This window comes from Sinohyriopsis cumingii, chromosome 4 (genome assembly GCF_028554795.1).
Source record: "Sinohyriopsis cumingii isolate HCF-2022 chromosome 4, ASM2855479v2, whole genome shotgun sequence".
Lineage (NCBI taxonomy): Eukaryota > Metazoa > Mollusca > Bivalvia > Unionida > Unionidae > Sinohyriopsis > Sinohyriopsis cumingii.
In genome coordinates, this window is record NC_142964.1 from 90,766,373 (window position 1) to 90,789,834 (window position 23,462).

General features: G+C 36.1%; 1 protein-coding gene across 1 annotated transcript in view; it reads left to right on the top strand.

Annotated features, from left to right (window-relative positions):
• The window catches only part of LOC149801656 (chitin synthase chs-2-like), a 152,781-nt gene that overhangs the window by 90,416 nt on the left and 38,903 nt on the right, over nt 1–23,462 (top strand). The window contains exons 4-5 of the mRNA XM_089956824.1: nt 1–19; nt 20,115–20,265. The exon at nt 1–19 is cut by the window's left edge and continues 96 nt beyond it. Of these exons, the coding sequence (XP_089812950.1) occupies nt 1–19; nt 20,115–20,265 (170 nt within the window). The remainder of the gene's footprint in view (nt 20–20,114; nt 20,266–23,462) is intronic.

Here is a 23,462-nt window from a genome sequence, read left to right on the forward strand (position 1 = left end):
TCAGGGACTCTGCTCGGAGGTGAGTAATTATGAAATTGTGATTTACCAATGCAGAAAAAATAAAAATCAGTATAGGCAACTCACAACCATTAAAATCTTTTGCTTAAAGACGTTACTCTTGAGCGATGAGCGATGTTTCTACAGAATCCCCACCCCAACAACGCCCGCTGTACAAATCCACGCAAGAAATGTCTGAATGGAAATAAGTTTTTTCAGTTTCATATGAAAACATGTCATTGATTTGACAAAATACCTACAAGAAATGTCTCAATGAAAATAGTCTATTCCGTTTCATTTGAAAACCGTCACTGATTTGACAAAATACTTAAGAAATGTCTCATTCAAAATAAAAGTCTCTTCAGTTTCATATGAAAACAGTACTAGTAATTGATTTGATAAAATACCTACAAGAAATGTCCCGTTGAAAATAAGTCTTTTCAGTTTCATATGAGAACAGTCATTGATTTGACAAAATGCAGACAATGTGTTTCATTGACAATAAGTCTTTTCAGTTTCACATGAATATAGTCATTGACTTGACACAATGCGCAACATATATGTACCAACGACAATACATGTTTCTTCAGTTTCATATGAAAACAGTCATTGATTTGAAACAATGCGCATCATAAATGTCTAAGCGAAAAAAGCCTTTTCAGTTTCGTATGAAAACAGTCATTGATTTTACAAATTACACAATTTGAAACAAGTAGAAGCTATATTTGTATAAAACGTCAATGTCCTAAAATTATTGGGGAAAAAAATCAAATTCATTTTATTGATGTAGCAATGCAGTCGTTAGTCGTAAAAGTTCAAAATGGATAACCAAATATCCATGCAAATAGATGGCTTTTGCTTTGAAGAAAATATTTAGAAAATCTACTTTTTTTCTGAGTAGCTTGAGTAAATACAAGGAAATATTTTTAAGTGAAACATTTTGCATGATCAGTCTTGGCTTCTTGACAATACACTGTTTTCTCTTCACTCGTGATAGATCGCCTTTAATAGACGTATCGCCTGTTTGCAAGTCAGTTTATAAAACAAGAGATGCTCAAGGAATGCAATAGTTCTAAGAGCAGCCATGTTTGTCGCATCCATAAACATTCTTGCATGCTCATGTGCAACGATGTGTAACAGACGTTGTAAAAGTCAATTTCTGAAACGATCAGATAACTGAGACGCGAAGTGATAACACGTGTGGAAAATAATAATAATAATAATAATGTAGACTTAATAAAACGCCTAATCTTTAGAAGCTCTTAGCACTTTACAAGATTAGATAACGCATAAAACGTATACATTTAGACGATTACAAAAATAAACACAATAAAATTACCAAAAAAACTTGCTGACAAAAATTAAGAAAAATAAGGTTATGGGTTATTTTTCGTATGTACTTTGTTTACATATATGAGGTCGCGCCCTTCCTGCTTTTATTATTACGATAAGAAGCAATCAAAAAATTTCTTCCTGTTAGAGATTCATTTAGAGAAAACTTACGAGCGCAGCAGGAAGCACAAGCTGAGTACGAAGAAGACACTAAAAAACTATTTAAACCCGTCACTGCAGCTACTGAGAAAGTTGCAGCGACTACTGAAAGAGCTATATGGGGGGATTTGAGAATGAGGAGAAGAAAAAGGAGGGTATTTTTCCAGTATTAAAACAAACCGCTGCGCAGACTGAAAAAATAGCAGCAAGAACTAAAAAAACAAAAAAGATTTTACAAGATCTTTCAACTAATATAGCTGCAGCTCAACATCCACCCGCGGATAGGAAATACTTAAAGATATCAGTGAAATTCGTACTAAAGTCGCTGACGTGGGTGAAAAACTTGCACCTAAACCTAAAACAGGAAGAGGAAATGTTGAATTGATTGCAAAATTTAGAGAGGAGTTTATCAAAGATATTAGAAATACTAAAGATGCTGATTTACCCGAAAAAATATTAATTAATATATTTAATAAATCTGATATTTTAAAACCTTTTTATAAAAAACAAACAATGAAAATTTTATTAAATGGGTATATCGTATATTTTACAACATAAAACAAGTAAAAAATAATGATTATAGATACTATGTACTTGTTAAAGAAATAAAAAGACTTGATAGAGAGAGACTGGAACAAATAGAACAACAACCTTCCCAGGAGGAACCTTCATATCAACTTCCTTCACCTCTGCAACAGATAGAACAACAATCTTCTTCACCGCAACAAAAACCTTCACCTCTGCAGCGATTATATGCCCGACAACGTACTAAAATGGAGAAAAAATTTGAGGAGTTTAAAAGAGAAAGGGAACAGATGTTAGCAGGAAAGGATGATGATGATCCTCCGAGCGCTGTAGGAAGTGGTTTCCTGACTACATCAGGAGAAAATTATTCTGTTTGTCCTGATAATATCATCAATGACGTGTCACGGTTAGAAGTTCTCATAGGGGGAAAACGTGCCGGAAATAATTCACCAGAAATAATTAATGAAGCAGCTGATATTTGTCGGCGATTATTCCAAGGTGGTATTATGGATATCAGTGTTTACCGAGAACTTATCGATGAACTTGTTGATGATTACAGTGACTCTAGTCACCATGATTAGATAAATGGTAAATAAAATAAAAATGATCATGTACAATAGACATTATAGACCCGTACAGGTCACAGCGGGTAAACTCACGATTACCAGTCTACAGAGCAACTTACGGACATGGACTTGGTGATGTTGTTCAAGGGTTATTTAGAAGATTAGCTCCAAAAGTAGCACATGTTGCAAAACAATTATCTATGAAAGCTATTGATGTCGTTCGTGAAAAAGCTCCTGGTGCAATTGTCAATGTTGCTGGTAAGGCGTTTTCGGTGATCAAAGATAGAATAGCACGATTAATAAGATGAAAATCACAACCAGTAAAATTACCAAGCACTACAGATATGCCCGCAGACGTCAGTAAAATAATAAATCAAGCCGCAAATAAAAAACTAGCAGCCTTGATGGATCAAGAATCTGATGAAAGACAAAGAAATATTACTGCAAATTTGATAGCAGGAAGTGGACTTTGTGTTCGTTGATAATTGATTTAAATCGAAGGTATATAATAAAATGTTTAAACGTATATCCGACTCAGCATTTAAAATGGATGAACCGGTCATCAAGGAAGAATCAGTACGTGATTATCAATTGTATTCCTATGATGCAAGACAACCAAATCAATGGGGGCGTATCGAACTTCAAGTTCAGGATACAAGTAAATATTTCTTACCCGCTGAGGCACTTACTGAAGTAGAAGGTGAACTTGTAAAGGCGGATGGTACTGCATACGATGCCAATGCACGAGTTGGTTTTGTCAACAACGGGATCATGGCATTATTTGATAGCGCCAAATACATGATTGATGGAAGAAGTATCGAATCGATTCAGAAGGATGTTGATGTTGCTACAACAATAATTGGTCTAGCAAGATATTCTGATGATTATACAAGATCAGCTGGTCCATCAATGATGTTTCTTAAAGATATTACCAACCACGCTGATCATAATCAATACATTTGGTTACAAACACCACGAGGTACTGCATCTGACCCACAACCAGCTGAACCTGGATACGAAGATAGACCAGGTGCTCTTGATATTATAAAAGGTATTAATGGAAATTACAACTTAGGATTTGCAACACGCCGAGCAATGTTGTTAGGAAATAGAAATTTTTCATGTGCGATTCCGCTGTCTCACATCTTCGGATTTTGCAGAGATGTTAGAAAAGTCATCTTTGGAATTAGACACACAGTTGTACTCGTAAGAAAAGGTGATGATAATGATGCGATCTGGCGAGGAGCTGGTGTTGTTGATGCTGGTATGGTAAAAATAACGAAACTCTCACTGTGGAAGCCGGTATTAACTCCATCGGTCATAGAAGAACAGAAATTATTGTCTTTTATGGATCAAGGCGGTAAATCATTGCTATCATGGTTAACAGTAACCACAGATGCTGCTCAAAGTACCGTTAGAGGTATATTTACATGGAATATAGCATCACAGCAAGGTGTTTCTGCGCCACGACATATTTTTAATGCGCTACAAAATAATAATCGGTTGAATAGTCAGGAACGTTCACATATGATATTTGACAATTTTGGTGTTAGCGAGGTTTCGTTGAGGATAAACGGACAACAAGAACCATCTGAAGATATATCGTTAGATTATACCATAAATCATGTGGCACGCGCATATCATCGTTTGATGACATTTATGGAACGTGATCTAAACATAGACACAGGGCTGCAAATATCACATTTAGATTTTACAAAACTGTATCCGATTTATTACTTTTCGCTGGAGCATCTTGATTTATCCAAACAATCTGTCGTTGATATACACTTCCGAGCTAATGTTAATACCCCGCCAGTACTCGCGGCTGATCCACCAGTTGATTATGGTCCTAACAGAGCAATCGCGGTTATAGTCAGCGAAAAAACCATGTTACTTGAAGGTGGTAGTGGTCGAATGAGAGTTGTTGATGCACCAGTGGAGAATCTTTAATCATTATTTGGAGCGTGGCAAGTATTTATCATAAGTATGTCATATAGTCATGTTAACGTAACTCTGACTCCCGGTCAGGTCAAGAAAATTCAATCAAATTCAACAAAAAAACTGCGGGACAAAAATAACGTTGAAACAAGATCAGATTTCTAGTGGTGGTCCAAATAAACTGTCACTAACCAAGAATCAGATTAAACACTTCAATAAAGCACTGAAATCAAAAACTGGAGTTCAACTTGATTGCGCTCCAAAAGCCATCAAGGACGTGATTAAAACCGGTGGTATATTTCCACTTCTTGCAGCAATACCAGCGTTAATAGCTGCTGCCGCTCCAGCCGTAGCAAAAGCAGCCGCGTTAGGTGCTGTTGAAACCGCTGCTGGAATGGCTCTAAAGAAAGCAACAGGAAAAGGATATAAAAAAAGGGATTTGGTCTAAAATTACCGGGATTTCGTTGGGGGAAGGTCTGAGGCTTCCAGGATCACTTCGTTAGATACTCCAGCATCAAATTTTGATTTTCTTGATGCTGATAAACAACTAAAAATAAAAAACTTCAGAGGTGTTTTCATGCGAAATCAATTACCGAAACAACCGAACGAACTCGAAACGGGTATTATTAATCTCGACTCAAATTCAGGACCCGGTGCTCATTGGGTATCATACGCGGTTGATCTACGTGGAATCGTTTATTTCGATTCGTAAGGGTTAGCTCCACCGCGTGAGTTTATCAAGTGTGTCGCGCCACTTCACGCGCAAGTTTGATATTCAACGCTACCCACACAAACAATGACAGATCCGCCAATATGCGGCCGTGAAGTAATTAATGTACTCGATGCTATATCAAAATCATCCAAACCACCACATAAAGTCGTGCATGATTATACAAGCAACCGATTCGTTTTAAACAGATCTTAGATCTTATATAATGGTTGATATTTACGGAAGATCTTCTACCAGCACTAGGGAAAAAGAAGGTGATATTGATCTGTCGAAATACGCGACTAAAGATGAACTCGCTGATATTATGAACCTTGCAGGAGTTGACCCAGATGAGGTTGTTATTTTTCAGGATCGATATGGTAAGCTAAAACCCAGCAATATCAGGTGGAATGATATAGTTCGACGAGTACTCGGTGCGGTCACGGATAACATCTCTGTGTTTACTGACAGTGGTAGAATCAGGGATTCAAGTGTATCATTTACAACTATCAGAGATGAAATTGCAAAAACTGTTTCTAATCGTTTGAAAAATACCGGTGATACAATGACAGGTGAACTCGGCATGAACGGGAATAAGATAGTAGTTTTGAGAGATCCAACATCCGACGAAGACGCTGCAACGAAAAAATACGTTGACGTTAATTAAACACCGTTGACGGTAAATTATCCACGTTGCGGGACGAGTATGACGATCACGTAGGCGAGTTTACAAATCTCCGCAGAAAATTTAGAAAAAATAATGATACCGCAAAAGAATTCTTTGGTGATCCGTTCGCCGTTGACATAAAACTCGTTGATATCAAAACTAACATCGACACAATCAAGGAAACACAAGAAAACGTCGTAGCGGGGATTCCTGAGATCGTCAACAAAGTTTGATTAAAATCCCACCCGAAGTAACTCCCGGGCATATTACCAACATCGTATACACAGTATCATCTGGATTTGCAACATGGTCAGTGCAGAATAAAACTATCAAATATACTGCAACAGTTACTGGCGTGTACAGGTTGTCTGTGTTCAGTGCTGGAAAATTTGAGATATTTACAAAGTATCCATGGCGACATTCCACCGACAAGCTTTCCGGGGTTGTGTCTGTTGTATTAAATAAAGGAACCGAAGAAGAATTTATGCTGGAAGCAGCTGATAAGACATTAAACGCAATATCTTACTGGTGGCGTCTAGAATTTGTAGCTGAAACACCTCAATTGTTTACTGCATAAAATATAATGAGTACCCCAATCGACGTTCAAAAATTCAGGTACAATCAAGCACGCGAGTGGCAAACATCGCTAAAAAATATCGTCGAACAATATACAGTAAAAATATAAAAATATCGACGACGACTAGTTATCGTTGACGTGATTGTTTATTCAGTATCCGCTGTTGTTGCTGGAACCGGTGTGATATTATCAACAATGACAATGATGGCACCAGTAGCCGTGACAATCTGTATTTCAGCTGCAACAACGATTGCAGGTGTTCTTAATATTATTGCAAAAAAATATGTACTTGCATGAATGAAAAATTATCCGATTACATTATAAAATTACATACAGCGACGGTCGCATACTCGAAGTTATCTTCGTTGTTATCAGCAAGCCTCAGTGATGGAATTATATCTGATTTCGAGTTTTCAGAGATGATTAAAATATACAACTGCGCTGGTATTAAAGGTACGAGTATTAATAATGACATCAGTAGAGCTACTCCAGCAGATCGTGACAAACACAACCCCGCACAAGACCACGATGATCTCAGTAAACTCGACTAATCCTGAATTTATCATCAATTTTCCAACTGCAATTCCAGTAAAAGAAATCGCACTAGCATGATTACGGGTATATTATAGTTGGCCAAAGATTTCGCTTGTATTTGCTAATAAAAATAAACCCGATGAAACTCCTGACTGGAACGTTGTTGGAATACCAACTGGTAGTTATGAGATTGAAGAGATCAATGAAGAATTTCAGCGCAGAATAAAATCAATAACAGGAAAAGAATCAAAAATATCAATTAACGGTCGTGAACCAACACTGTCTTCTGCAATGGAAATAAACTCTCCTGATTATGCCGTAGATATTTATCAATCTTCAAACATAGCTGTTTTAGGTTTGCCTGAAATTCCGCCAGAGTTTCATGGACCACCAGAACCGAAGTTAAATGATTTTCTCACGGACGAAACAAAGTTTATAACAACTCCAGAATATCGGAAGTCGTATCCGTGGATAAACAGGGATGAATATATTGATCGTCGTGGTGTTAAGCTATATAGATCGCCGTTTTCTTTGGTTAATTTTAATCGAGAAAATACAGCTTTCATTGTTAATGAAGAAGGTCTCACAAGAACAGCTAATAAAATTAAAACCGAGTACATAACTACATCACCGACATTAATACAGTTGTTTAAAGATTATATCCTGGAGTATCCTAATGACGATCTGAAAAGAAAAATCATTGAGACAATACAACATCTAAATCAGATTATTTCAGATCTTAAACACGCTAATCAGGATATTGTTAAAAAAATAAACGACGATACTCGTATACCCGGTACAGGAGGAAAAAGTATCAAACAAATATATCTTGATCATTATAAAATAACTGAGGCAGATTTATTAAATTTTATACTACCAGGATTTTCCACAGACGAACTGGTAAAATCACTCAACGATCTTATCAACAAAAACTTTCTTAAAATTGTTGAGGCATGGAGAAAAATAACACCACGAACTGATAATATCCTTAGATACAATAATGATCCATACTGAGGCGGTAGACATGTATCACCAGGAATCGTTAATATAACTTCAACGATCGCGGTTAATCTAGTTTGTGATGTGATCGATGGCAGCTACCAAATAGATCTTGGAAAATCAAATCAGGCTCAACAAGGATATATCTTATACACGTTCACTCCACAAATCTCCCCTGGAAGTTTAATCATGCAAGAACCAACTAATCCTGTTTATCTGCGGTGTCATACTAATATGTTAACACGAATAAATTTTAAGTTCACTGACCACCTCGGACTCTTAATTTACCTACGGGGAGAGGAATTAATTGTGAATCTGTATGTAAAGTCGTAGATTTTTATCGTAATAATCTTTGATCAGAAATAAAAATATTTTATTTTATTCTGAAATATTTTATTTTATCAAAAATATTTTATCATTATTCTGAAATATTTTATTTATTCTGAAATTGATGGCGTGGTTGGTACTTAAAATCGTCTAAATCGATCAGATTGTTAATTCTAATATGTAGTTAGGTACTCAAAATTATACAAATCGATCAGTTTTGCATAAATTACTACCAAAAAAATCTTATTATTATTCTGAATTTTTTTATTATTCTGAAATATCTTATTATTATTCTGATTCTTTTTTATTATTCTGAAATATCTTATTATTATTCTGAAATTGATGTGTAGTAAGGTACTCAAAATTATGCAAATCAATCAGTTTGTTAATTCTGATGCGGTGGCTGGTACTGAAAATTATGCAAATCGATCAGTTTGTTAATTCTGATATGTAGTTATGTACTCAAAATTATAAAAATCGATCAGATTTATGGAAAAAATATTTCAGAATAATAAAAAGTATTTCAGAATAAATAAAATATTTCAGAATAAATTAAATATTGCACGTGTTCATGATCGGTCGTTTCATCAGTAACGAAGTTACTCGCTGACATAATTTTTATTAATTGTCTTACACGAGCATTAATAATTTTTTTTTTTGCTTCGTGATATGGTCAAGGGGGGGTAACTTCATTAAATGAATGTACTCAACGGAGTTATCTCCTTAAATACACTGAAATTTATATTTTTAACGTTGAATACAAAAAAAGAGCAATTTATCGAATTTATGATGCAATATTACGGGTTTTCACCTAACATAACAAGGATAATTAACGCAAAAAAATTATTTCTTTATAAGTCTCATATTTTATCGTAAATATGTCTGCGGGTCCGTAACATGGTCAAAAAGAGGTAACTTCATTACATGAATATACTCAACGGTGTTATCTCTCTTAAATACACTAAATTTATATTTTAACGATATAGAAAAAAATTAAATACATAGTTTATGAAATATAACGACACAACTTTTCTTCACTGAGAAAACAACCGTAGTATAATCTAACCACGTTATTACCTGTTTTAACAAAATATTGCAAGGTGATTTTATGCTTATAGTTTTTAGAGAAAGCGGATTTGTATATATTTTACGCGACAGAACGTATTGAAAATCTTTCAATATCAAAATATTTGCCAGCTGCATACATTGATTCAACCATTATTTCTTCGCCAGTCTCTAAATTTATAGATAAAACTACTCTGTCACTGTTATCATTATAGCCAGTGTTCCCAAATCTACAATTCTGCTTTGTGTGACAACCCTCAGATTGGATAAATTATTATCCGTTTTCACACTGTTGATTTGATCGATCATAAGACCGTCTTTGATCAACCCCTTGTGACACTCGTATATGAAACGATGACAGTAATACTTTTTCTTCCCAGCACCAAACATTAGATAACCGGTATTAATAACAGTACCAACTGATTTTTTTCAACCTGCAATTTCTAATCACACCATCACGATTTGATTCGTAGTTTTTTATTATAGGATGCTTTACAAATTCTCCGTTCATTATAATAATATTATTTGTTTAAATCACAATTTGTCTGAAAACTTAGTTAGATAATCCTCCACAGATTTTATAGCGTTGTTACTGTTATTTTTTTATCATTGTATCTTTTAAGCTCGCGATATTTTTTCCACCACTATTTGCACACAACTGAGTTTTGCCTCGTACTCCAACACCATATAACAGGCATGGTATTGGTCCTAAACAACCTCTACGAACGCTCTGCAAATGTTGTCCGCAGAATTCCTTTTTACAGGATTTATTACAAGGGGTCAATGAACCGATCATGAGCCATTTGCATCGAGACATTGTATATATAATATTTTAATTTAAATACTTGTTTGAAATATAATATGAACGAATTCGATAGATTATCCCGAATCAAGCCTTGGAAAGCAGATAAATTTAATCTCGACAGAATATCTCCTGACCTACCGATGCGAGATCTGGTTGATCCGAAAAATAAAAGTTTGATTAATAAAATTCACGACGCCAAGAAAGAATTTGACGCAGATAGTGCATCTCATGTCTGGTCAACGTTCAAGATTATACGCAAGAAAGATATCATCGACGCTACGATGAACGACAAACGAGCGACAACTATCATTAACTATCTTGACAATCGCAAATATCTTTTCAGAATAAAATTTGTCGTGCTAACAGAAAAAGATGATTGGATTATCCATGACAAATATGATCCTGTTCATGCTAATAAAAATAATCTGTCGTACTAAGTAAAGATTCCAAACCAGGTCTATTGACTGGTATTGACAAATCGTATTATGAACAAGCATACCCTGTAACAGCAGCTATTTATGGAATCTATCCGATAAATGAGAAACCTAGCGTTGATAATCTGAAGCCGATGAAATTTTCAAAAATAAACTGTGTAGCTGAACGAGTAACAGAACATTTTGTCGTTCCGACTCGTGGAAATGGTCTAACGGATAAAAGAAGTAAAATAATCAAAGAGTGGGGAGAAATGGTTAAAGATACCGGAGCGTCTATCAAAGATGTCGCTGAGTTAGGAAAAAAATTAAAATTCCCAATTACCGTAGCGACGATAACAGGAGAAATATTATATGAATCAAAATTTATATCAAAAGGAGCTTCGATTAAAATTATTGATCATAACGCACACGCGTGGACTAGCGCAGTAACAGTGTTTCCACGAAATCAAACTGTTAAATGCTATCGCGGAGATATGTTTGATTTTATTAACGAAATAAGTAAAAACGATCCTGTGTCAGTATGGTTGTTTCAAAGTTCTGAGAACGACGAATCAGATATGGAAGAAAAAAGTAAATTTGATCAGTTTGTAAGACCGAATGGTGTTATTTATCGTACTGATCTTCTTCACGAGAAAATGAAAAATCTTGCGCTGCAATATACTGATGATACTGACGAACTATTGAGCAACTCTTTTCCTGTTCCGTCAATTGCGGCTCATTTTGCTAGAAAGAAAAATTCGTGGAAACCAACTAGATTTGATTTTCTCAATGACATAATATCGAGTTGCGTCGAATACGGGCACGGTGGACTATGGAATACTAAATACGATCATAAAGATGTTATTTCTGTTGATATGGTTGCATGTTATCCGGGAAGTTTTCTCGGATACGGAGATTGTTCTGTATATTTTAAAAGATTCGGTCATCCGACACATGAAATGACGCGAGTATCGATAAATGGACCATTACCGGATTTTGACCTGACTGGATTTGCTCTTGTCGAATCATTCGAGTTTGCTAAAGATCTTCATACGATTTGTTATGTTTGGTTCGGTAGGCATTTTTCAGAAAAAATGTGGGCACCAATAGTACTATTACGATATATGCTGATTGTGCGATATTAATATCGCTGACGATCAGCGAAGCAATTATACCATATCGGAAACAACCGAAGTTTGGTTACCACAGCGAAAGGAATATTCCGATGATGAAAACCCCAACAAAACTGATTACGAGAATAAAATCACAAAAGATCTTGGCAGAAAAATAATCGGTAAATTCACCCAAGGAGGATCATATGATCATAAACGATTTTGTACAAGATTGATCATGGACGATGCTGAGTTAGATTTTATAATCGCTGATACAACGAATAGAAATACGTTTTTAAGTCGAGAAATAGCTTTCTTGCCAAATGGAAATAAACTAGGTACAATTGTGAACTATATGGACGGTGAGTCACCTTAATATACTCATTTAAGATCTTCAATGTTAGCGTACGTTTCGATAAATCTAGTATTGATGATAAATAAGGTTTCTGAGTTTGCTGTCAGAGTCGCTACGGATTCGTTTCATATCAATAAAAAATATTCAGGACTGTTAGAAAAATTAAATATAGACACTTGTGGAGAATAAAAAAGGAAAATATACTTAATTATTCCGAATCCGCTGATGTTGCGGTTAAAGATATTTACCTCATAAAATCAGGCAAAAATAATCAACATTAAAGCTATCGTCTGCACTATCGGTTTTACGATCCAATAACTAGAAATAAAACTGTTTATCTAAACGGACCTGGCGGTTCTGGTAAAACCACTCGAGCGATCGAACTATTTCAGAACTCAGATATGATCGTGCTAATACGTACACATAGATTCGCGCGACAAAATGAAACAACGAGGAGTACAATCATCTACTTATCACAGCTTTTTTAGGTACAAAGGTGATGTATGGACTCCTGATCGAATGGGAGAAAAATATATTCCGAGGATTATAATCTGGGATGAAATATGTGCAGTATCATCAGAAACATTAAAAACATTTCTTGATTGGTTATTAACAAGAAATACTGCTGTGATAATGTGCGGCGATCACGGTCAACCACCACCTATAGTTGGACCATCTCCACATGATTGGCTGAAAAACTTCGTTGATTATTACGAAGAAATAAATGATGATCATAGAGCACTTGATGCAGAATTAAGTGAGTTTAAAAAATTAATCAGACTACAAACGAATAAAATTCAGTGTGAGGTAATGCGTGAGATAATTTCAGAAGCACCCATGAACGACTTTTTACAAACGTGGAGACCAAACGATTTGATATTTGCAAGTAGAAAGATAGTTCGTGATACACTTCAACGGGAGTTGTTTCAGTTACAACGAGAAAAATTTCCAACGTTGCCAGTTCCGTTATGTTATCGACCAGCAGATACGCGACAGCAAAATATTGACGTTGATATACCAGGACAGGGGAAACAGAATCTTGTGTTTAATGATATTGTCGCAGTTGATGTCAATGTTGTTGAAGATGCTTTACGTGCTGATAAATCCCCGTGGACGCTTGGATACGCGATGACGATTCATTCATCTCAGGGATTAACTATCAGTGATACAGTTGTTTGGATCGTCGATGATCGTATCGAGTGGTCGAACTTAGTTTATCTTGCAGTATCTCGAGTTGGAAAAATATCTCAACTGCGGAGAATCGTCATGGATTCGTCAGTGATTAATGATGACCTAGATAATGATATAATTAGAAAACAATTGGCTGGTTATAAACAAAATTACAAAAAAAAAATAAACGCGATTTTGATCTTGATGTTGAATTTATTAACACACTGAAACAACAACAGAATAATCATTGTGTTAGTTGTAATTGTATAATGTTATGGCAGTATCTGAAAAATGATCCAAGACAATTTACCGTAGACAGAAAAAATAACAATCTTGGTCATACACGAGAAAATACTATGCTAACCTGTCTTGAGTGTAATCGACGTAGAGGTGCTAGTTAAGTGATTTGGGTGGTAATTGAGTGTCCTCGGGAATTATTTGTAATTGTTCACGTACAAATCCACGTTGAGGAGCAGTTGAATCCAGTCTGTAGATTGCGGGTCTACCAATGGATTTTGTTACGCTAGATATCTTGTGCGTCGTAATACTCCAAATAGGATCAGTCGCTCTTTTTCTACCACCTTCAAGTTCACCGGGTTCATAAAATACCTGACAGTGGTATTACCTAATACTGGATGCGCTGAAAAATCTCGTTTTGTATTGGTATATGCACTTTTGTAATTGCATTAATGGGTTTCATGTTGGTTGTTCGAGTAATCTCATTATTTAACGCGGTTATCACATTTATTAATCTTGCAACCCATTCGCGAAATCTCGTATCCTGAATAAATTCCTTCACGTATTGATATCCATAAAACCGCTCAGCGAGTGTTCGATTAAATCGTTGAACAATTGCCTGATCACGATGAATTGCAGTATACCCACGTCGTATTTTGACATTATGTCACTTCATCAACGATGATACTGGACCAAGAAATTCCTTGCCAGGATCAACCTGTAATAAATGTGGCCATCGTAGACCACCTCGTTGATAAATTCGTTCAAACGCATCGGCTACTTCAGATGGTGTTTTAGTTGATAGCGGTTCTGCATCTTTATATCTACTTGCAACATCAACAACAGTTAGCGCGTACTTGTATGTTATTTGACGTCGACCAATTTTAACGGTATCATGTGGTAAAAATAATATATCAGCCTGACCAACTTTATTAGGAACACTAACATCGAAATGTGCAAATCGAATTTGCTTAGGTGGTGGTAGATAAATTTGCCATATTGCTTGTTTGGATATCCACGCTTTAGCAATATAATACTTGACTTTTGCTGCATTAGCGAGTTTACTAATTGCTGCTTTACCCCTCCAGTATCCAATTGGGGAATAATAAATTGATTCCATTTTTTATACATTACCAGCACCTAACGCAAATTTACCTTTCATCGCGGATCTTACTAACCAATTAGCTAATGATTCTCTTATATTTTTATTTTTATAGAATTTAGCGCATGAATCAATTTCACATCGGCGATATGTCTTTTTGTAAATCATTGCTTTTATACGCAACATTATGAACATGACAGGCTTTATCAACAGCGTTTATTGGTTCCTCGCCTGGTTTTGGTTGATCCTGATTATCAAGCCTGATATCAAGTCGGGTCCCAGGGCCACAGTAATTATATACTGGTAGATGTTTTTCTCCAGAGTATTTAGCCCACAGAGTTCCTGGGAACTTTGACATTAATTTAGCAATATCACCACCATCTTTTTTAGGTAAAAAAGAAAACTTTTTTCTGTTACATATTGCCCATTTCCCACCATATGCTATTCTCGCATGTTTTGTTGTAACCGTGGATAGATCATTAGTTGGGGTTTTAGTTCTACAGCGTAAACAATATAGATTCATGTATTTATATAATATGGATATAATTGATTTCTCAGCGAATCGAAAACGAGAACCTGTCAAACATCATCCTGCGTTACCGAACTCGATTAGGATGATAATAATAGGACCATCTGGAAGTGGAAAGACACAGTTGTTACTTAATCTTATAATGAGATGGGTAAAATGGGATAAGTTATTTTTGGTAGCACCATCAGTTGATGATCAGCGATGTTATGATGTGCTTAAAGATTTTAATGAAAACGCAAGATTATTGGACAAAGATAATGATGTTATCGAGTTTATAACCGATATTGATGAAGCACCATCAGTAGATTCCATAGACGGATTTATTAATAATTTGGTTGTATTCGATGATGTGATGCTGGACAAACAATCAAATCCTGCTAGGATTTTTTTCTCGAGGTAGACATAAAAACACAGATGTGATTTATGTTACTCAGCGGTACACAAAAATACCAAAGGTGATCAGAGACAACTGTAATTTTTTAGTTGTGTTTAATGAAGTTGATACTCATACGTTGCGAAATATTCATCAAAATTGGTGTAGCGGTGACATGGATATAAATAAATTTATAACAGTAAATTTACATGATCCCAGAACAAGATATCGAATCGGACTTGATAAAATTTTTGGATAAATTAATGGCAGCAGGAAGGGCGCGACCTCATATATGTAAACAAAGTAGATACGAAAAATAACCCATGACCTTATTTTTTTCGTATGATGTTTTGTTTTAAGCAAATTATATTTGAAACAAGTGGTCTGTTCGCCCTTCCTACTGCTGACGTTCAGCAATAACCCAGTCGTGATTTGGCATCTGCACACGATACTCAATGTGCATCAGAATGGGCGCCTGCTTATTTGCTGCCGGTAATCCTAGTGGGACACGTGCCTTGTCGTCTTGGTTCAAGAAAAAAACAGTGTTCTCCCCATAACGACAGACAGATCTTTCAGTAGCAGATGGTAGCTGCTGGAAAATGAGCATCCACGTGATTGCTCCTTTCACTGTTTGCTGCCTTAAGCAGCTTGACAGACACTGTAGTCACGTGACGCTTACCTTCAGTCGTCACCGAATTACGTGGAAGTAGACGTAGATATGTTCCTGCTCGACTGATGATGAAACCATATTGGACGAGGGTTTCATGCAAGCCATCCAACGTTCTGCAGCTACTAAGCTTCTCAGATCGTCCCCGCGGATCAGCAGCTGCTCCACATGATACAATATCCACGATTGTCGTTAGCAACTGTGGTTGGTCATCTTCTAAGCGGGACCTTCCTACTTTCTGCCGACAGAACAGTTTGAGCCGCTGGCCAATGACTGGATATTCTTCCGTAACTTCAGTCAGCTTTCTCTTGAAGTCAAGCCTGGAGTTCTGTTTGCGTGCTCGTTCATATGCCAGACGTTTTAACTTTTTCTCCAGCTACACCTTTTTGCTGCCGAGTTCATCAGACTTTGTTTTCATATCAGCTATCCACAGTCCAGTGGGGTTTTTTTTACCTGTAGAAGACTAGCCATTTGTGCGTTGACAGATTCTAACTCATTGCTTGATGCGTCTTGTGCTGGTGTAGAGCGTGGTTTTTTCTTTCTTCACTAGACATGCTACTGCTGTAGTTTGCATCTTGGCATCCGTCTCTCTTGCTAATACGTCAGCAGAAGATGCCTCTTCCACCCCTGACTGAACGTTACTATTTATTATCACCACAGTTGACGTAAGTTCCTGAGATGACGTGGTTAGTGTCGAAGTAGTTGAATCTGATGCTTGGCTTAGACTTGCCTTAGGTGTGGCAGCGCTGGCCCACGTGCTCATCAAACGAATTTTTCATTCTGCTGCTCTCGCATGCCAAACTCGAATCAAGTTTTTGACTTCTTCATTTTGTTTACAATTGGTCCTCTGCTCCTGTGCACGTTTATGTGCCAGATCTGCCTTCAGATCAGGGTATGCAGCAATGAAAGCATCCTTAAGGTCGCTATACAGTTTATAACGCGCATCCATTATTAGCCTCGGTAGTATACAGAATATTCTTATGTTACGTGTTTAGGCTCTAATAAACAGTAACACAAAAAGAGTGAAAACAACAAGCTTTATAAAATTTAACAAGTAATTTATTTCCCTGGAAAAATTCCAAGAATAATCCAAAAATAATCCAAGAATAATCCACGAATTAAATTGCAAAAGTCCTAGTAATAAAAATGTTCTAATAATTTCAAGTTCGAATCCCGACGAAGAATCCAAGATGGATGACGATGACGTATGCTGTAGTCTGTACTGTTTTTTTAAAAAATTATTATCTACAGTTCCTTGTAGAAATACAAATAATGTCACTCCGGTGTTGGAAATCCTAATAAAACTTCACTAAATGTCTTTGTTCAAGAATCCTGTTTGAGCACACAAATATTTCCAGGAAAAAGAATTAATCCTTTTGAAATCCAAACGATCTGAAGAAAATTATAACTCAAAAATCTGGCTACAACAAAAGAACACAATTTGATACCAAGTGTAAAAGCCCGAGAACTGAGATCTCTCTCTCTAAAACAAAGGTTATATCGTATTCTAAGACGCAGTTTCTAAATTCCCCAAATTGCGAAATCAAAAGGGGTGTCACGTGATCGTGTTTAAATATAAAAAAATTCACGTACACAGAGTATGGACTTGATCAGACCAATGATTTTACTCCGAGAATAAAATTTTTAAAAATTGTTTACTTCTTGAACCACGTAGTCCCACCATGACCTTGACAACAACCAATCATTCTAAAATAAAAACAGAACTTCTTCACGTGGCTGCTACTAATCTTGAATCAAGGCCAGGATCCAGGTCAAGACCTGGTGTTTATGAAAGAATGATTAAGGTCAACCGTTTTTCTGGAAAATATGTCATCTCCAGTGAATAAATTTACATTATAATAGCATATAATAGAATAAAAAATTTAAAACTGACAAACAATTAAATTAAAATAAATATGAATTAAATCAGATATACGTAACAATATTCTTAAATAATATGTAGTATTAACTGAAAAAATACAGATATTAAAAACTCTGTTAAACAGTATGTTGCCTATGTCACTCGATGCTTTTAGATGTACTGTGCGTAGCAGCAGTGTAGTGGTGGGTACTGCAGCCAGCCGCCTGCTTCAAGGCCAACCCATTCATATATACCCACCATGTCGGCCAATTCTGCGCGTCGGGTAATTCTGCGCAGCGATACGTCATTGTTGTAAACATTGGATCACGTGTTATTTTGGTTCAAAAATCGATTTTGTATCAAGAAAGAACGATCGTACTTTAATCAAGGACAGTGATATTCATAAAGTATGCAAAAATATCCCACATTTATACTCGAAATGCACATGAAAATGTGATTTCTAAATGTCAACATGTAGACCCACTCCATGACCTTCTTGAACCTGTAACCCAGAAAATCCAATTTACTATACATCTTTTAGAATCATACAAATAAATACATTATTTAAAAGATGGAAATGTAAACCTTAATAAATTCTGCATCTTAATCCAAGTTTCCCATTTTGCAAGAAGTTGTACCACACGTACAAAATCGTCTGCTACCCAGCGTCTCAACTTGCCGCTAGAACGAAATTCCAGGGCGTATAGTCTGTTTCTAAATTCTTTAGTAATTTTTCCCCATAAAAAAGACGTTGTTAACACATTACATCCTATTCATTGTTGTTTCTCTTCCACATATTAGCTTATTTTGTTTATTATAAAATGTTGAACTTTACTAATTTTTTTTACAGGATCGGTTTACTTTGCTTAAATGCTCTTGCCATTTATTGCCATTGTTACGTTGAATTTTGTAAAACTAGCTACAAACCTGACTTAATTACTCGACTGAAGTGTTGAAAGAAACAGTCTAAAGTATTATATTTCATTTCTATAGCCGGATGGATAAACATTATATCTTTTCAAAGCTGTGCGCAGAATAGGCCGACCTTTCGTGAGTTATGAAAACACGGGGGTGATATCCGGTTTGTCCAAAATTAATATTAGTATGAATAGAATATTCTGGTGATAATTGCCTCTTTTCAAATGGTAAGCATTGCAATATTTTATTTTCGTCAATCGGTCGAATTCGGAATGTGTTTTGCTTCAGTATTGGAGACGGAAACCTGACGTGCACAGAAATGCCCGACAGCACTGTATTCCGTAGCACGAATCGTACAAATTGAAATTAACAAATAATTTATACTTAGTGATCACCCATTAAGGACGTCCGCAAAACATACTGGAATATACGCAGTAGGCCTAAAGCAGCTGTTCAACACAGAATATCATAACAAAAAATACTAGCTTGCGGACGTCCGCAAGGTCCTTTACACACCCTCCCCCCTTGTGCGCAGTTGTCCGCATTTGAGCAAAAAACCCTCTCCCCATCTTTGCGGACGTCCTTAATAACCTTGACATCAATCTGAATCTGATCTGAAACTGCAGACAGCAAGTGTTCCGCGCATGTTTTATTTCGGCATCACTTTATTTCATCAGATAAATATATATATATATATACTATGGATGTGGCTGACAACAGTCCTTTCAAGAGCACTAGTTCCAGCAAGGGATCACGTATGTCAGGAATTAATTAAAATATATGCAACAAAGTGACAAAAACTGTGCAAACCTAGTCTTTAACTATGTTTAATGCTTTCAACTTTCTTTGAGTCTTTTCAAAGATAATAATAAAAAAAGACGAGACAAACAATAAAAAAGTGTTTAAATTAACATTATTTTTATTTTGTTAGAAAATGTTCGAGGTCAAGCCTAATTGGTATGAAATCTGATGATAAAATGGCATATGTATACAATTTCGAAAAATGTTTACAAACTATTAATGTTGAAAATGGAAGCTTTTGATTGATGAGACAATAGGAGACAGGGATAAAATTTATTGTCAAAAAGAAAATTCACAACTCTACAGTCATGTTTGTTAAGATATGTGCCTTTTATTCACTATTATGTGTGATATGACTCTTCGACTTCTTTGACAGCGGACATTGAATTCTACACATTAGAGATGTCCCGTATCGTCCATCACCATGCCGACGACAGAAATTTCCACATCTTTTACAGTCTGTTCGCAGGAATGCCCAAACAAAAACTTTTGTATTACTACCTCGAAGAAAACTTGTCCGATTACAGGTAATGACATAAAGAACATCAATCCCTACCAATCTACTTACATCATATGTTTTTGATTATTTGTGTTGTTTGTTGCTATTTACATAACTTTTAACATTATTGGTTATATCAAGTCGATGAAATGGAAACTAGGTGCCTTTCGCAAGGACGCAACAAGACAGTCTTTATGGGCTGGCTTGAGTGGGTATTGAACCCGCGACCATTGGATTGCGAGCCTGACGCTTTACCTCCTGATATACTCCACTCCCTTGTGGTAAAAAAATAAATTGATGGATTGTAAGTAAGTAAATCATTTACAAGATCGGAGGATAAGTTTGAAACGCCAAATCGTTAAAAAGTGAGAAAAGGTAATCGAGATCGAACAGCAGTAATCGAGAGCGGGTAGGAAAGGCTGAATCGGAGTAATCGAGACCAAGCTAGAGAGTACACAAGGTGAGATGGAGAGAGCAAGCTGGAGCATCATAAGGTGAACAGAGTAATCGAGAGTGAACGGAAGAGTGCGAGTTGTAGAGAGCAAATAGGAGACGGCGAGTTGCAGAGAACGAGTGGGACATGGCTAGTGCAGAGAACGTGTGGGATAGAGCGAGTTGCAGAGATCGAGTGTAACTAAACAAGTTTGCCATCATTTACAGCAGGACTGTTAACCGGTTTAAAGGGGTCAAATAATAACTTCTGCTTGATTGCCTTTGATAATATAGGGGTCGGTAGCAAGACGGTATTAAAAGTCACGCCTTTGGCAATGAGTCATAAACGCCAGTGCCGGTAATGTGATACAATACATGTTCTATTGCTTTTGATCATGCTGATAATGCGTAGTTATAATATGGTCATCACGATAATGAATAAATTCCGAAAATGTTGTTTGTTTTTGAAATGATAAACAATCAATTTGATAAACTATTATTTATTTATCAAGATTGTTTTATGAAATACGACACTTGTGAATTACGACACTTGTGAATATTCAGTTGATTAATGTGACAAATTTTAACAATATTGAAGTCATTTTACAACCGATGCTTCAGTATTTTACAAACTACACTGGCAAATTAATGTACAATAATTTTTTCGTCTATTAAATACATGTCAATTTTCACACTGCAATTTATTAACGCATTCATAAACGTTTTCCTTCATTTTCCTGAAAACTATGGCCTTAATCAAAAGAGATCTAGTTTATTTGTAAAGATAGAAACAACAGAACACTGGTTACCTTTTTGAATCAGTTTTATTGAAATCCAAGAAAGGTAAATCGCGCAACACAAACCGTAATATATAAAGAGTTGTCCCCAGTGTGATTTGCCTGTCATGATACCGCTGAATATGGTTATGCATGATAATAAACAGTGGTTAACAGAACTTTATTGTATTTCTTCAATAAGTTCTCTGATGACTACTTAGTGCCACTTTGTACAACTTAGTACCTCTTAGGGCTTCTTAGTGCTGTTATTAGTTCTTTTCGGTCTTTTACAGGACCAAACTGAAACGCATGTCAACGGTACTTAAAATGCATTCCATTTGGAAAAAAAAAAAAACTCTGTAATAAATATAGTCTGACCAAAGAGATTAGACCTTAATATTTGGAAAAGTGTCAATACAGGCTGCCAAGAGCGCAAGTTCCGCTGTCAGTCGACCGGGGAACACGCTAAACAGTGCCGTTTATATTAGTAGTAAGACATAGACTCAACCTACATAAATATCAGGGTAGAAGTCTTACATTGTAGGACTAAAACTGATCCAGACAATACATTTTTGACAACAGTTGCAACATTATTTGGAGCTCTGTTTCAAGATGTAAACGCTCCGTTGACTTTGATATGGTCTATTTTTGACCATGTTCTTGATTGACATGCTGTCCAACTCGTTAGATTTTTAAAAGGCATAAAGAAAAGTAATGCGACTATTCACAATATAAATGACGACGATAGGAGGAATGCGACAATACACAATTTTGACACGCGTACCTTGCGAGTCGAAGTTTGAATTTCGGGTGATTTAGCATGTTTTAAATTGTTCTCTTATAAACTAATGTATTAAACATTGTATTCTTTATATTTCGCCTTGTTTGTTTTTGTTTGCAATTGCCAGACTTGCTGAGAAAACAAACAAATATTTCAATACCAATTTCGTTTTCGAATAGTCGCAAAATATATTCTGAGTCGAATATTCGGATACTCGTTTCAGCTCTGTAAAGTAGTGTCTCGTATCGGTCTAGGTGGAGTATTAGCGCTGTTTGTTACAACAGTTTTAGTTGACTAAGGTATCAATCGCAGAATGGTGTAGCATTAAATTGATAGATATGCATTTTTTGTGTATCTTTTAAAACATGGCTTCTATGCAATTTTGCATGTTTGCAAGTCCATGTGATGCAAGGGGACAGCTTTTGGCCGAGTAGCTCTAAGGCTCGGCCAACGTGAGTATGCGAGAAATCTTGCCAGCAGTTTCCCGTTGGTCTGCGGTTCTTCCCGGGTTCTTCCTCCGCCAAATATACTGGCTGACATGTATAACCGATCACGTGTTGATAAATTTAAGTCAACCCAAGAACCCAAAACTATATGATGTCCATCAAGGCTGCATTCAGATTTTTTTTAAAAAAAGTCTTGTATAGTATGATTTTTAGTGGGATTGAATCCACTGGTTTCTTATTGATGCATTTTTATTGCAGTAGCTTTAACAGCGAGCCATTAGGCATGTAAGATTTACGTCAGTCACATATAAATGTATGTTCAAGAAATGAGTAAGGGAAGGAACATTCGGATGCCATGACATGTCTATCATGGGCATATAATTTGGCTTCAACAGTCTTGGACTGTATACAAGGTTGGTGACTTACTAGCTATTTATCTGGTCGGCTGATTTGCCTGGCGGTCTATTGTTACTACATGTATACTGGATAGAGAAGCATTTGGTCAGCTTGCTAGCGGAAACGTGTCATTTGTCTAATATAAGTAACTACCATCAAATTTAAATTTCTCTGTTTATATTTGTTACGCTGTTATGTAAAAAAAACAACTTGAAAATGACAGTCTCGAAACTTTTGGAAAGAAAACTGGGGTACTGTAACCCCCGTGTGCCTCAATGTGGAATACATTATATAAATAGGCCTCAGACCGAAGGGATTCGATTTTCAAATGTTTGATGACGTTCACGATAGTATTAGAATTTTGAAACATATCCCATGGACGAAGCTCAGTGGT